The sequence below is a fragment of the Trichomycterus rosablanca genome, chromosome 22 (assembly GCF_030014385.1).
Source record: "Trichomycterus rosablanca isolate fTriRos1 chromosome 22, fTriRos1.hap1, whole genome shotgun sequence".
NCBI lineage: Eukaryota > Metazoa > Chordata > Actinopteri > Siluriformes > Trichomycteridae > Trichomycterus > Trichomycterus rosablanca.
In genome coordinates this window covers 16,589,622-16,605,983 of record NC_086009.1, presented here as the reverse complement: position 1 = coordinate 16,605,983, position 16,362 = coordinate 16,589,622, and the positions used below count along the sequence as shown (strand labels likewise).

The 16,362-nt window shown below is 42.5% G+C and overlaps 1 protein-coding gene and 3 non-coding genes across 4 annotated transcripts; all 4 read left to right on the top strand.

Moving 5' to 3' along the window:
* The first annotated feature begins 695 nt into the window (after positions 1-695).
* tnpo2a (transportin 2a) lies at positions 696-14,373 on the top strand. Its single transcript, XM_063018427.1, has 25 exons — positions 696-757; positions 2,808-2,907; positions 3,322-3,397; positions 4,679-4,828; positions 5,652-5,758; positions 6,384-6,517; positions 6,628-6,709; positions 6,908-7,030; positions 7,122-7,240; positions 7,631-7,691; positions 8,626-8,797; positions 9,571-9,723; positions 9,828-10,053; positions 10,237-10,408; positions 10,643-10,729; positions 10,966-11,073; positions 11,396-11,554; positions 11,658-11,745; positions 11,886-11,984; positions 12,138-12,233; positions 12,606-12,681; positions 12,790-12,889; positions 13,689-13,763; positions 13,852-13,995; positions 14,287-14,373. Exons 2-24 carry the CDS (start codon positions 2,809-2,811, stop codon positions 13,957-13,959), a joined length of 2,670 nt encoding a protein of 889 aa, XP_062874497.1. The 5' UTR covers positions 696-757; position 2,808; the 3' UTR covers positions 13,960-13,995; positions 14,287-14,373.
* LOC134300440 (small nucleolar RNA SNORD41) lies at positions 3,616-3,682 on the top strand. The gene has a single exon (XR_010007362.1). It is a non-coding gene; the product is annotated as a small nucleolar RNA SNORD41 (small nucleolar RNA).
* LOC134300439 (small nucleolar RNA SNORD41) lies at positions 7,748-7,818 on the top strand. The gene has a single exon (XR_010007361.1). It is a non-coding gene; the product is annotated as a small nucleolar RNA SNORD41 (small nucleolar RNA).
* On the top strand, positions 8,871-8,937 carry LOC134300441 (small nucleolar RNA SNORD41). Its single transcript, XR_010007363.1, has one exon. It is a non-coding gene; the product is annotated as a small nucleolar RNA SNORD41 (small nucleolar RNA).
* Positions 14,374-16,362: the final 1,989 nt, after the last annotated feature.

The following is a 16,362-nucleotide window of genomic DNA, read 5'->3' as shown; positions in this document are numbered from 1 at the left end:
ATCTACTGGCCCTGTATTTACTTGGGATCAAACAGCTCCTTAGTTATTCACTAACATGCAACTACAATCACCTATAAATCGAAAAAAATGACATATTAACGTATTCATGTGCAATATCATTAGGCGTTCTTGTCTAGACCAACCGGATAACGTGAAGGGGAATACGAGGCAATGGCTCCCCCATTCGGCACATACATGCAACTACAACAATCTGCAAGTGTTCAAAAAAGCTTCCGCTAAAAGACAAAAATGTTATTAACTGCATTATCCTGATCAGGGTCGCTATGTGTCCTGTGTTACATGTTACTACATTCTAGAGACGGATCTAATCCAGAGCAAGTGCATGTACATGTACCCGCTCACACTTCGGCTTGGAGAAAAGTTTCCGCTAAATGCGAAAAATGTAAATATCCACATTATCCTGATCAGGGTCGCTATGTGCCCAGCACCTATGGAAGTGCATTCTGGACATGGCACCATGCATCCCGAGGACACCCACACAGATAAATTCATCGTAGATAATAAGCAAGTTACTACGTTTATATATTTTCCATCTGTAGTCTGATAGCCATTTAAAGCGCATGCGCCAGGCTTTGTTGGAATACGGGTGGGGAAAGAAATTCATGGCAGACGGAAAACAGGCTGTATGACCGCTTCCGGTGTTGAGTCTTTGTGAGAGCCGGGAGCGCGCTGTGTGGAGAGTTCACACTGTTGCATGCATCCTTATCAGTTCAACAGGCCTTTACACACAGCTTCTGTAAGTACACCTACAAAACCAGATATTAATGCTTTTTAGGGATATACGTTTATTAAGTAGTAACTAGAGTAGCCGTGTTGCATATAATTGTTTCGGTATTTGCATTTAAACCACTTAAATGGTAGCCAGTTAGCCGGCTAGTTCAGAGTAACATTACTCGATGCTAGCGTCGTATATGTATACCAACACACACTGAGTCTGTAATGTACCCGCTATTATGGTAATATGGGTAATGTGTACTTTGACAAGTTATACATTTAATATGATTAATTTAGGGGGTTTTAAAACCGGCTTTATTTTACTAGCAAAGGCGCACCGGAGTCCACATGTTCTCCGGTTTAGCAAGGCCGCTATGCTAACATGCTAACTCGGTTCTCACGTGTTAACTAACTTGGGGCTGGTCGAAGTCGGCGATTTCCGTTTAAATAGATGATTATTGATCATTTGTCGTAATAGTAGAGATAAAAAGATGCCATGTTGGCTAAGTACGTAGTGAAAAACTTGTCTGACCTCACTTGTGCTAAGCTATGTTTGCTAACTGTACTCCGTCGGTGATGATCAGATATTATAGGTTAGTATTTACGTCTGGTTTACTAGTAGAAATCAGCCCACTGGATCAGTTTCTATTTAATCGGTAACATTTCAGTTATTTGATCGTAAAAGTCGTGTCTGATCCGTCAAAGCAAGTCTCGACGTTCAGGTAGGAGATAAAGCTAGATTAGCCACAAGCCGGTAAAGATCAAGCCGACAGCGCACATTTACTCGGGATTAACACCGATCACTGTCTATAAACACGTTCATTGTGTATTATCCTGTCTGTTTATGGGTTGTTTTCTGCACCAAATGCAGAAGTGAAATTGGGGTAAAAGTTGCATCTATTACCTTAATGTTCGCGCCCAGATCTGAGCCACCAACATGAACTCAATGTACATTCCCTAGTGTGGTTCGAATATAAGACCTGACACCTCACACTGATGGAAACGTTTCAGTCTAGAGATTTGGCTCTGGTGTTTATACCACTTTGTACACTCACTGGGGTGGCTCGGTGGGTAGCACTGTCGCCTCACAGCAAGAAGGTACTGGGTTTGATCCCCAGATGGGGTGATCAGGGTCCTTTCTGTGTGGAGTTTGTATGTTCTCCCCGTGTCTGTGTGGGTTTCCTCCGGGAGCTCCGGTTTCCTCCCACAGTCCAATGACGTGCAAGTGAGGTGAATTGGAGATACAAAATTGTCCATGACTGTGTTTGACATTAAACTTGTGATCTTATGGATCTTGTGTAATGAGTAACTACCGTTTCTGACATGAATGTAACCAAAGTGTGTAAAACATCACGTTAAAATCCTAATAAATAAATAATGCACCAAATGCAGCAGTGAAAGTGAGGTAACGGTTACATAAATTACCTTCATGTTCGTGCCCATATCTGAGCCACAATCATCAAACTTATAATGTACATTCCTTACTGTGGTTCGACTATATGACCTGACACCACACAGTGATGGAAACTTCTGTCTAGACACTTGGCTCTGGTGTTTATACCACTTTGTCAGTAACAGATCTACATAAGCTTGACATCAAAATAAGGGATAAGTTGTGAACCGAATGTGGCCTGGCATGGTTGTAGGAGTTAGGCAGCTGATTTGAGAATGTTACACTGAAACGACCCACAGGTTGTAACACAGTGGCCTAAAAAGCAGCAGAAACACTTAATGATCGGTAAGCTGACATGATCTCAAATAACCACTCAAGGTTACTCGCTGTGTTCAAACCTTGAGGTGGATGGGCTACAACAACAAAAAAGTCCACAATGTACTTGTCAGCCAAGATTAAGAATCGAATGCTCTATTGATTCAAGATTGGACAAACACTGTCTGGTCTAAGGAACCATTATTGCACCTTATTATTACCTTACCAGTTGATTAAATAACAACTCCTGCAGGTTTATACCTGAACTGTGCATTTGAAATACAGTTCCACAGAGGAGCATTTATATTCATGTATTGATCAATTGTAATCCAGTGGGTTCTTCTGTTTACCCGTGTGTGTGCAGGATGGAGTGGCAGCCGGATGAGCAGGGACTTCAGCAGGTCCTTCAGCTGCTGAAAGACTCTCAGTCCCCAAACACAGCAACACAGAGAGCTGTTCAACAAGTATCCTTACACTGCAATATGTTTTTTTTCTTCCAGTTTGGGATCAGATGAATTTGTTTAGCTCATGCTATAGTTTAGCCGGTGCTAAAATCCTGGCTTAATTGTCAGCTGCTGGCTCATGCTAATCTGCTTTACAAAGATCGGTAGTCCCCGATATGTATAGTTAGGAACACAATGTGTTACACTGTTGTCTTTTAAGCTGAATATGGAGATCGTTCTGGTACTGGAAGTCTGCACTGATTTCGGTGAGTGGAGGTGATGACCAATGATGTCTTGACTTTCCATGATGCTGTAAAGTATTCATACTGTCTGATCCACTGTGGCCACTGAGACAAACCTGGGACTTTAGTTTGTATGTAAGGGTTACGTTACAAAACGTTTCTCCACAGTGATTTCACTTAACCACACCACCAGAAACTGGAACAGCTCAACCAGTTTCCAGACTTTAACAACTATCTCATCTTCGTCTTGACGAGGCTGAAGTCTGAGGGTAAGCGCCCTTTGTTAAATGCTCCTTGATGCGGAATTGAACTAGATGCTGATATTAGTTTGTGTTATTGAACCAACATCACAAAAGAATTGCTTGCTAATTATCATTATTATTCTGGTTCCTGATAGATGTGCTAATTAATGCAAAGCTTGTGTTGGACAAACATCTCAGGCTGCTGATGCACAAAATTCTGACAGTAATGTACCTCACTGGTTTTAATGGAAGTGATGACAAGCTGTATCTTGATTGTCTGTGATGTTCAAGTATTCATACTGTCTGATCCACTCTGACCAGTGAGAAGTTGTGCAAAGTTAAGCTAGTTTAAGAGCTTCCAAGTACTGGAATTGAGAATTGTGTTTGTGCTGACTATGTATGAGGGAGAGAAGGGTCTCTTACGTATCACTGTGATACGCAATCTACGGGACTGGTCTGGGCACATGCACAAATGGTGGGGGAGTCAGATTGTGTCTAGCGTGGCTCTGCGCACACAATATGGCTTTGTAAGGGAACACACCACTGGCAGGTGATAAGAAGGGGCCGCGGATTAGACATTGGGGTGTGTGGTGTGCCGACTCTCCTTGATCGGATCGGGGGTGGTGCAAGCGGCAGCGGATTCGCAATTGGGAATTGGAAATGACTAGATTGGCAGATGGGGGGGCTGCAAAGGATTGTTTTTTTTTTTTTTATTCGAATCAGATTGAATTGTAAGTGTGGGTGCTGTCTCACCCCCATGTTAGAGCCACATTAGTCTCTTTATAGATAAACAGAGGTATACTGGAGCATTAGGCAACGAAGCATGGCAAGACATGACCATTAAATTAGCTGTCTAACCTGATTGTAATTTGATAAAGCAGAATGTGTAGGATTTTGAGCACGCCTCAACTTAACAATAACATAATAAGTCCTTTTTGTACCTTCCACTGCCCCCATGGTGGAGGAGGGCTGCAGACTAGCTTCTGAAGACACATGTAAAGTCTGACTTCTTTACACCAGCGAGTGAGGAACAATAGGAAGTCGATTCTTGATAGGCTCTGCACTTCTGTGCTAATAAGCATATACATATGACTGGTTAATACGCTTAATACTGTCAACACTGTGTCTGTCTTCAAATAGTGTTAAAGCCTTGACCCTTGGTAGATGAATGCAGTGAAAGTCTGATCATGTGACTGCTTTCAAATTGGTGTTTTTTATGCTTGGCTAGAATAATAAAGATTAGTTCCTTTTTATTTCTGTGCCACTTTCAGCCTGTTTATGGCTTTCTGTTGTTTTTACACATTACAGATGAGCCGACCCGGTCGCTCAGTGGTCTGATTCTGAAGAACAACGTGAAGGCTCACTACCAGAACTTTCCTCCTACAGTGGCAGACTTTATCAAGCAGGAATGTCTGAGCAACATCGGGGACCCATCCCCCCTTATTCGTGCTACAATCGGTGAGTCACGTAGTACTGTATTTACATGCATGCAAAACGACCTCCTGCAGTGAACTGATTATTTAAATGGTCATCTGATCGGCACTGCTGAAAGTAAAAATCAAAGAACCCGTTTTACAATTCTAAATGAATTGTATCTGATTAGGTAAGCAGGTGAGTTTGAGTTTATACTCATAGTCTGAAAACACAGCTGACATTTGGCATCACGTGAAAGGCTTGCGGTAAGCGATAATATGCGCCCGACTTCACCGTGAACCGAGCACAATCTGCCTAGCACGTAAAATACGCCTTAGCCCAAAATAGTCCATATGTTGCTTTTTAAAATAACACAGTACAGACTGGCTTGACTTCAGCAGCTGTTAGGGAATAACTGAATGATCTAGAGCAGTTGTCTGCTTACATGGCAGCGCACTTATGAGTTTAAGCTTTTTGGTTTAGTCTACACGTCAGGTTTTAATCCTGTACAGCTGCTCATGTGTGGACGAGAATTTGACTTGATGCTTGTTTATCAGTGTGAGCAGCAAAAACTGCTTTTTATAAAAAGTATACAAATGATATTTGAAAAATATATTTGATGAAATGCAGTATTTTTGTCAGTGACTTCAAAGTACTTGCATGGGAATGCAATGGTTTTTACAAGAGAATGCAAAACAATAGCATTTTTTGTTTTGTTTTACCTTGCAAGTAATTTGCATTACAATGTTTTATAGGGAATACAAAACATTTGTAAGAGAACTCGGCATTTCTTTTTTCTTAAAAAACATTAATATTTAATATGATATAATATTAATAATTAAGAAACCTAATGCTCTTTGTCCTTCAGGTATCCTGATCACAACCATCGCCTCCAAAGGCGAGCTACAGACGTGGCCTGAACTACTGCCTCAACTTTGCAACCTGCTCAACTCTGAGGATTACAACACATGTGAGGTTTGTAGCACCACTTGTGCATAAGCTTGAGATAATTAACAGACCAGGGAGCAGAGTCATATCTAAGGTGCACCTGATTACCCGGTGCTCCTGGTATGTATAGCAATTTTGCTGGCTAGAACAGTTTTAATCAACTCAAATTGGGGCAGCTCGGCCTCACAGCGGGAAGGTCCTGGGTTTGACCCCCAGGTGGGGCGGTCCGAGTCCTTTCTGTGTGGAGTTTGCTTGTTCCCTGTGTCTGTGGGTTTCCTTTGGAGCTCTGATTTCCTTCAAGGTGAGGTGAATTGGAGATACTAAATTGTCCATGACAGTGTTTGACAGTGGTTGAACTGATGAATCGTGTGTAACCAGTAACTAAAATCCTAATAAATAAATAAGCTGAAATTTTAACCAAATATCACTTATGTAATATACATCACAATACAGCTGTCTGGTTTTTTTGGGAGTTTTAAACCTTGACATAAATGTGGTTTGTGTTTTAGCTTCCTTAACCCACACAGACCACAGGTGTGGGTTGAAAACCACCCATCACTTGTGTAAAAAATTGTTCTGAAAGTCTTCTTTAAAACAGCAACATCGTATAGCAGTGCAAATAATTTTTTCTGCTTGTGCTGCTTATATTTAGGGTTCATTCGGAGCTCTGCAGAAGATCTGCGAAGACTCGTCTGAGCTGCTGGACAGCGATGCATTAAACCGGCCACTGAACATCATGATCCCTAAATTCCTGCAGTTCTTCAAGCACTGCAGCCCCAAGATCAGGTCAGTCACTGAAGATCGAGTTGCTCTCTCATTTTGTACAGCACTGGTGTAAATGTTCACCTTGACCTTGCTCATCTGACACGGCTGGTTTTTATGCTTGATGTCTACAGGTCTCATGCCATTGCTTGTGTAAACCAGTTCATCATTGGTAGAGCTCAGGCGCTGATGGACAACATCGACACCTTTATTGAGGTAAGTAGTTCTGTGGACTTGCTTGTGTTTACTTGGTGAAATTGACAAGCAGTGTGGGGTTTATATGTTTACAAAAAGCAGCAATCGGTGCATCTCTAATAATGATAAATTAAAGCATGTTTGGTATTTATAGTCCCTTGATCCTGATTGGATCGTTCTCAGGTTTGCCATCGATAATGAATCTTTTCACTTTTTCAGAGTCTGTTTGCCCTGGCTGCAGACGAAGACTCCGAGGTCAGGAAGAACGTGTGCCGAGCGCTGGTCATGCTGCTCGAGGTCCGCATCGACCGCCTCATCCCGCACATGCACAGCATCGTACAGGTGAGCTGTTCCTCATCACACGTCCTCCCAACACTGCCCAATAAAGTGGTTCTTTTAATATAAACTAAAATCTTTTTACTGTGTCTTTTAGTACATGCTGCAGCGCACACAAGACCCAGATGAGAACGTGGCTTTGGAGGCGTGCGAGTTCTGGCTCACTCTAGCTGAGCAGCCTGTCTGTAAAGAGGTGCTGTCAGGACACCTTGTTCAGTAAGTTATTACTTGGAGAATATTGTAAACGCAAGCGTTCAGTGCATCCCTGAGACATAGCCAAGATTGGAACTGACTTTTGCAGGACTTAATCAGGGTTGGATTTTATCCCTGTTCAAAGTCAGTCTAGTTTGTGTCTTGGTAGTTAATGTAGCCCTATAGTAGCCCTCTGTCTTGTGTTTTGGCACTGTAGAATTAAATGTTTTGAGTCTGTAAATAAATAAAAATGCTTTTTTAAACGTTTTAGACAGTATGGAAACACACATCTGGCAGCCAAAATTTGAGTTTTAGCTCTCGCCATCTGTCATGGATTTGCACCTCGTTTTAAATCTGTTCATACCGACCAGCTGCTTGTGCGGTGCGATATGCTCCAAATCTGTTCTCTTTTAGATTGATTCCTATTCTGGTGAACGGAATGAAGTACTCTGAAATCGACATAATCTTACTCAAGGTACGTACACATCACCACTATCAGCTGAACTTTTCTGTCCCGGCGATGGCCTTTCAACGGGAATGATGATGTCTTTGATCTTGAGACAGCTCTATGATGTTTCACGTATTCATACTGTCTGACCCGAGGCCTTGTGTGTGTTTTGATAGATTTATTTTAGAAAAGGTAAAGTAGCTAAGGGTAAAACATGCTGTTACGTGTGCTAGGTCTACTGTGGGTGGACTACATCTGGATTCCCATTTGTTTTGTTTGTTTGTTAACCCGCAAACAAACAATAAACTACACAAGATTCACCCCAATATGGAAAATGTATAGACCAAGTTATATACACTAGATGTAGAATAGGTTCAAGACATATAGTTCTGTACATATAAGCACGCTTTGTTACATTTACATTTTCGGCATTTATTAGACGCTTTTATACAAAGCGACTTACAGTACTGTAACAGTATACGGTCTAAGCAATTGAGGGTTAGGGACCTTGCTCAAGGGCCCAACAGCAGCAACCTGGCAGTGGTGGGGCTTGAACCAATTACCTGATTACTAGTCCAGTACCTTAAACACTAGGCTACAATGTCCCTAAATTAGATGTTAAATTGTTAAATTAGATGACTGCTAGCAATCAGAGGTATAATCAGATTTTGGTGGCAGTAATCTGATAAACCCAAAGCCTGAGTTTACACGTGTCAGTCTGTAATCAGATTTCTTAGCCAGGCCGTGTGGCAGCCTGTAAAAAAGCTCTTGATTGCTAGTATAGAGTTGTTCGATGTTTGAATTCTCCTGATTAGTGAGATCTGAGTCGAACATCGACCGTGACCAGAATAGAGCATTGGTCAAACATGCTTGTTAATGCACAATGCCGCATTGTGCTGTTTTTCCTTCGTAAAGGCGGCGTTATTTAATCTAGTCTCTGTTTGTCCTCACACTGCTTCAGGGTGATGTGGAGGAGGACGAGGCTGTTCCAGACAGCGAGCAGGACATTAAGCCACGCTTTCACAAGTCTCGCACAGTCACGCTGCAGCACGAGGGAGGCGAAGGGGAAGAGGGAGAGGACATAGATGAAGATGACGACGATGATGACGAGACTCTGTCGGACTGGAACTTACGTAAGTAACTGTACCTCGTGTGTGAAATGCATATTGTGCAGCATTTTAATAGCAAGGACCACACTGGTCAGAAGTGGAGGTGATGACAAACTAAATCTTGACTATCTATGATGTTCGAGTATTCATACTGTCTGATTCATTGTGACCAGTGGAATAAAGCATGCTGTAGTACAGGGATATTGACAAGTAACTGAAAATTAATGAAAACATTGTTTTAGGATTGATTATAGGTTAGCATATTCTTCTACACCTAATGATTTATATCAGTATTGGAGTTACAGATCTTACATGCACACCAGTGCTATAGAGCAGGAGTTCTGGGTATTCTTGCCTTGTGCCTGGTGAAATGATAAGTTTGTCCACTTCGTCAGCGAGAACAGATCTGCTGTCCCCTGAAATGAAGAAAAACTAGGGCTGCAACGTTTTTTCCATCCATAGTTGATTTATTTAATATATACACCGACAGGGTCATGGGCGACCAAGGCTCATTGATGCACGTGGGGAGCGAAGGCTGGCCCTTGTGGTCCGATCCAACAGACGAGCTACTTTAGCTCAAATTGCTGAAGAAGTTAATGCTGGTTCTGATAGAAAGGTGTCAGAATACACAGAGCATCACAGTTACGGGGCTGTTTTGGCAGCAAAAGGGGGACCAACACAATATTAGGAAGGTGGTCATAATGTTATACCTGATCGGTGTATGTAATGTTTTCCTTCTTATTTAATTGTTTAAGCAGCAGATGTATGAGAACCATGTTTTTTTGTTTTTTCTTTAGGTAAATGTTCAGCAGCTGCGCTAGACGTGTTGGCTAACGTGTTTAGAGACGAGTTGCTGCCACACTTGCTCCCTCTGCTGAAGGATCTGCTGTTCCACCCAGACTGGGTGGTCAAAGAGTCTGGTATCCTGGTGCTTGGGGCCATTGCTGAGGGTACGTCAATCATTAAAACTCTATTGCACTTCTGTACCAGGCCTGATTTATCAATGTTCTCTTTCTCACCTCTATTTTTCTTTCCTCTCTCTCGCTGTGTGTAGGCTGTGTGCAGGGCATGGTACCTTACTTGCCCGAATTGATCCCTCACCTGATCCAGTGTCTGTGCGATAAGAAAGCTCTGGTGCGCTCTATAGCCTGCTGGACGCTGAGTCGCTACGCTCACTGGGTGGTTAGCCAGCCTCATGATGCCTACCTCAAACCTCTAATGACTGAGTTGCTCAAACGCATTCTCGACAGCAACAAGAGAGTCCAGGAGGCTGCCTGCAGGTTTGTTTTTCTCTGTCTTGGTGATTCCATGCACTGGTTCCAGTTTGTTCTCTCTCTGTTCAGCAATTTATGAATTTTATTTTTAATTTTATTAAGTATTTATTTTTGACTGCTCTCGTATTTAGAGTCATCACAGGTCACTCAGTGCTTCACTGATCATGTTTTTTTACCTTTTCTTTTCAGTGCATTTGCCACTCTGGAGGAGGAGGCTTGTACAGAACTGGTTCCCTATCTTGGCTTCATTCTGGACACACTGGTCTTTGCTTTTGGAAAATACCAGCACAAAAACCTGCTCATCTTGTATGATGCCATCGGGACACTGGCTGACTCTGTGGGTCACCACCTTAACCAGCCTGTGAGTTTTACAACACATTTCTAAAACTTTTTAGAACTTAGTCTAGCCTTAATGGTTATAACAGGTTTTTTTTTTTAAACATCTTTTTAGTGACCCACATTTTGTCCATGATTTTTTAGACTGGGAGGCCTTACACTGGCGTCAATGGTTGCCACAAATGTTGCACTTATAAACCAAAACATTAGGACCGTCTGTCTAATATGCTGTCAAATTCTTATTTCTTTGCTCTCACAGGAATATATTCAGAAGCTGATGCCCCCTCTTATCCAAAAATGGAACGAGCTGAAGGATGAGGACAAGGATCTGTTTCCTTTGTTAGAGGTGAGCATCCATGCTCTTGAAGGAATAAATCAGACAAGCAGTACCACAGCCTGGCTGACCAATGTGTGTTTCTGTTTTCAAACAGTCATGGAAAAATCATTTATCACTACTCATACCATTAGTACAACTAAGCACAACTGTGACAGGGTCTAAAAACCTACACTGCTGTGACTTGAATAAAGACTGTCTGCATTGATGTATAAGAATGTGTTCAGTGAAATTTCTTTCTTGTTTAGTGTTTGTCATCAGTGGCCACTGCTCTACAAAGTGGCTTCCTGCCCTACTGTGAACCGGTGTACCAGCGATGTGTCACTCTGGTGCAAAAAACACTTGCTCAGGCAATGGTAAGTTCACACACCAAAGTGTTGGTTGTTACTGATATTAGTAGTAGTAGTAATATTAATGTAGGTAATGTTGCACTAATTAGTTAGTCTTTAGTGTATCAGGAAAATACTTTCATGGTTGGAAAGTAGACTTGTTCTTTGTTAGGTCAGTTTACGGCCACCCGTCAGTGGTCCTTGCAATAAGACCCTAACCCCAGTGAACAGCATTTTTTACTTTTTATCCCAATCAGCAATTATGTATTTTGTTTCCTGAGTTTTAAACCCTGAGCTTGCAAATGTGTCATCCTGATCTTATTTATTTATTTATTTTTATCCCTGCTAGATGTTCAACCAACACTCAGAACAATACGAGGCCCCTGATAAGGACTTCATGATCGTGGCTCTGGATCTGCTGAGCGGCCTGGCTGAGGGCCTCGGAGCGCACGTGGAGCAGTTGGTGGCCCGCAGCAACATTATGACCCTGCTCTTTCAGTGCATGCAGGTAAATCGTGCATGGATGAGTGTTATACATGGTTACATGGCAAAAATGCCTACTGTTACACCCCTATATATAATCAGGATGCTAACATACTTTCTGTTTGTAGGACACCATGCCAGAAGTGAGGCAGAGCTCCTTTGCTCTGTTGGGAGACCTGACCAAAGCGTGCTTCCTCCACGTCAAGCCCTGCATCTGTAAGTAATGCCTTGTTAATGAATCTTCTAAAGGTAAAAAGCACAGCAGTAGTGTTGTTCCCAGAGCCCTCTGCTGACTGGTCAGTCAGTTTCAGTCAGTATGATTTAATGACCACTGTGTGTGATTGTGTGCTTTGCAGCTGAGTTTATGCCCATCCTTGGATTGAATCTCAACCCTGAGTTCATCTCAGTGTGCAACAATGCCACCTGGGCCATCGGAGAGATCTCCATCCAGATGGGTACGTTTGAAGTTTGCAGAACTTTTTGTCGACTGCTTTGTAAAAAGTTTTTACATCTTGGTTCAAACAGCCTGCAATTAGAATTCTAGGAAGGTGTGGCTGGGGGATTATCTGTAATAGTTGGTTCTAATTATCCCAACTTTTTGCTTTTAGGTGCAGAGATGGAGCCGTATGTAGGGATGGTGCTCAACAGCTTGGTGGAGATTATAAACAGACCCAATACCCCCAAGACCCTGCTAGAGAACACAGGTACTATAACTACAAATGGTTTAAATAGGGAGCTGGAGTTCATCCTTCAGCAGGGCATCCATCTGGCAGAATTAACAGGACTTGGGAGGAAAGGTCAACAAGCTTTCTGAGCGGCTGCACAAATGTCTGCTGCATGAGTGGTGGAGGGTTCACGGAGAGTGTAATGTAATTCTATGTATGTGGGACGGTTCTCACCACTGGCAGGTGAAAAGAAGCAGCTGACTGCACGTATGTCATCGCACAGGCTGGTGGTGGACATTGGGAAAGTCCAGTAAAAACTAATTAGATTTAGTGGAGAAGATAAAAAAAACAAGTTTCATGTGGCTACATGTGTGTTTTTTTTGTACTGATAATTTTTCTCTTTTGAAACAGCCATTACGATTGGCCGGCTGGGCTACGTCTGTCCACAGGAAGTGGCACCCATGCTGCCACAGTTTATACGACCTTGGTGAGTAATCGACCTGTTTTCCTTTTGGTTTGGCCTTCAGGTGTGATTTCAAGTGATTGAAATCATCTTTAATACCCACATGAGAACATTTGTGCTGTCTGCTTGCAGGTGCCAGTCGCTTAGAAACATCAGGGACAACGAGGAGAAAGATTCAGCCTTTAGGGGCATCTGCTTAATGATCGGAGTAAATCCTGGTGGAGTGGTGCAGGTAATTCTAACTATTTAAATTCATCCTGTCTGCTCTTGTTTAGCTCTGTCTTGTAATAAAACATTCTAACAAACCATCACTTAGTATCAGGGCCTGGCAGTGGCATCGTTACCCTGCGTTTACACATTATGACATGGCGACCGGCTGTCATTCGTTTTCAGTTAGAGCTGGCATTGTTTAGCGACAGGAGGCAGAGCGAACATTGGCAATGCGAAGTGTGCAACACAACGATATTAAGTGTAACTGTGCAAATTGGGAGCAAAGCAGTGTGGTGACTACTAATAGGAATTGAGTGGTACTTGCTTTATCTTCACCAACATTAAACTGTATGCTTTTTAAAAAAAGAATCCTAGATAATTGTTCCTACTAGAAAAAGACAAACTTGTTTTGCAAATGCAGTTTTCTGATCCACTGATCAGCGGCAATACTTCTGATTTGTGGTCAAATCGTTTTTTCCCCCTATATGCTCCGTAGATATTAGCCAGTTAAACATGCATTTATTTTTACATGTATTTTTATTTATTTATTTATTTGTTTTGGTTTAACTTGCATTTAAAAATGCCCACAGGCAATGATGGTGCTGCCGGCATGAGCTCTTAGACCTGTGCGACACCTGACATTGGATATAGCCCGAAGCTTTAACCACTAGGCTTTCACTGTAATGCATGGTGTGTGGTTACTGGCCCAGTGGGCGGTGGGAGCTTAACTGTCTTGATACTGTACTAGTTAACAGAAGATGCTGGTTCTAGCTTCTTCTCTGCCTGGTTGCCTCAACTCACCTACACTGTTTTGTGTGCAGGACTTTATTTTCTTCTGCGATGCCGTGGCGTCCTGGGTGAACCCAAAAGATGATCTGAGAGACATGTTTTATAAGGTTAGCCTCCTCACGCTGCATCAATGCTTTCTTTATATTAGAAATACGATACCAGGGAGTCACTGTAAATGTAAATGTGTGGTTTCAGATCTTACATGGATTTAAGGACCAAGTGGGTGAGGAGAATTGGCAGCAGTTCTGTGAGCAGTTCCCTCCCCAGCTGAAAGAGCGGCTGGCGGCGTGCTACGGCGTATAGACGCCCCTCCTCACTGACACAGGACACGCCTGTTAGGTACAGTGTTCCACATATATTTACTCCTTTCTTTCCAATACCAGACTTTTCTAGTTTATTATTGAGCACAGCAGTCCAAAGACATGCAAGTAAGGTGAATTGGAGATACAAAATTATCCATGACTGTCTGACATAAAACTTGTAAACTGATAAATCTTGTGTAACCAGTAACTATCTCTCCTGTCATTATTGTAACCAAAGAGTGTAAAGCATGATGTTAAAATCCTAATAAATAAATACTCTGTTCTATTTTCTAGGCTAACATCTAAAATGTTTCTCTCTATTCTGCAGGTCTAATCTCCGGGAGGGTTACCGGGAGGGGAATTCATCCATGTGTGTATTGCCCTGCTGTTGGAGGGGGGAGGCCGGCACGATGCTCCCTGCACCCTGTGTCTCTGTGAGGGAGGGTGGGAAGGGTGGGGAGGGGGTTAGGGGGAGCCAACCTCTGCATCACACGCTGCGGTTTAGCGTCCCGCGCGCTCCGAGTAGGAATTTTTCAAATAAAACGGAAGCTAAAAGGGTTTTAGGCTGGGATAGAGAGGGAGGGAGGGAACTCGTAGGCAGAGCTCGCCGCCTAATAAACTCCACTGTTCTCTTTTACGCTGCGGGAGAGCGGCGACGGGAGGGGGGAGGACGCTGGGTGGTACCGAAGCGCCCACCAATAGCACAGTCTAGTCTAAGCCCTGGCACCGCAGCTAGACTCCTATAGCACACGCGTTAAATAGACAGACACTCTTTAGACGAGCTTAAGGCAAAGCCATTGCCCGCGGCGGCCTGTAATTTACAAATATAAGAATACTACAGTATTTTAAAGAGAGGTTGAACACTTCAGTACTAAAAATCACTTAACCACAGGGATTTTTGGCTAGAGGTAAGGCATGAGATAATTCTAACAATAGGGAGGATAAGTACTACTACACTTTTAATAGGCCATCATTACTCGCCAGTAAGTACAGTGCATATTGTCTCGCTTTTGGGCTGATTCACATACTTTTAGCAGCCAAAGCTTGGCTTAGGGTTTGTTTATCCACCTCATCAGAATGCTTCTTCGTGTTTCGTGTTGACCCTAATTCTGCTGTAATCAGACCAATCTTCAGGAACTGTAAATGTAGTGCTCACTGTGTTTTCCTTTTTTGTGCTTGCTCAGATAAGGGAATGATATAAAGGTTTGCATGACTTTGGAGCTTTGGAGAAATCAGTGCAATGTGCAGATGTCAGGTTTTTTTTTATTTCTTTTTTTTTTTAGTTATTTTAATGAAAAGCTTAATAGTATAATGTTTAGTGAGTTTTCTTTTTAATCCCCCCATTTAGGTCAATGTTTGTGAGCTGTGTTCTATTTAGACATGCTTCTCTAATGCCTAGTGCACATGACACAATTTCAGGACTTCCCTTTAAATCACTTTACTGTCAAGCAGCTAAGGCTTCAGTTTCATCTAGCATTTTTAAGGTGAGCCCTGAGCAATATGCCCAAAAGAACGAGATAGATAGCTATTCAGTATAGCTGTGCTATCAGCCAGCCGACAATTGGATGTGTGTCTGTAGGGGGAGGACAGTGACTGAAAAAATGGGGTTCCTCATCGCTGGACAATTACATTTACATTTTTCGGCATTTAGCAGATGCTTTTATCCAAAGCGACTTAGTTGTGACCATATACAATCTAAGCAATGATGTGGCTTGAACTGGCAACATTCTAATTACTAATTCAGTACCTTAACCTCTAGGCTACAGCTTCCCTCTGCTGAGCACGGTGTAAAACAACTAAATAAATAAAAAACCCACCACTGCTGACCAGTTGAGGCGGCTGATTATGGGTAGCAGTGGGCAGTGCGTGGCTTTCCACACACAGCACTGAACTCTTTGAGACCCTGCCCCATCAGGTGAAAAGAAGCGATTGACAACTGTTCGCGTCATTGGAGGCATATTTAGATATGCCCAAAGTGCCCCGTCTTAATATGTTGATGTAAAAATGAAAAGTAAACACTTACTAATAGTCTACTTGGTAATATTAGGATTCATCAGTGTTCATATCATTTTTGCTATGACCAGAATGGCAGGGACCCTGAGTACCCCTGTCCCCCAAAACCAGTAGATTTGCTCCCCAATGTACAATTCCTGGCTCCAATGCTTTGCATGCATGTCCCTTGCATATGTCTGTAAACTTTTAACAGTGTGCCATCAGTGCTCTTCTGCCATAGTTACAATTAAGCCATACACAGGGTACAGGGTTAGTAATGTTAGTTAGGTCAGATGTAGCCCTAGCTTTAAAGTGTAAATAAAACAAAGTCCAGCTGACTTGCATTCAAAACATGACCTAAATTATTATTTAATGTTTAGGTTCTTGTCAGTTTTGGAGAGAAATGAAGGCC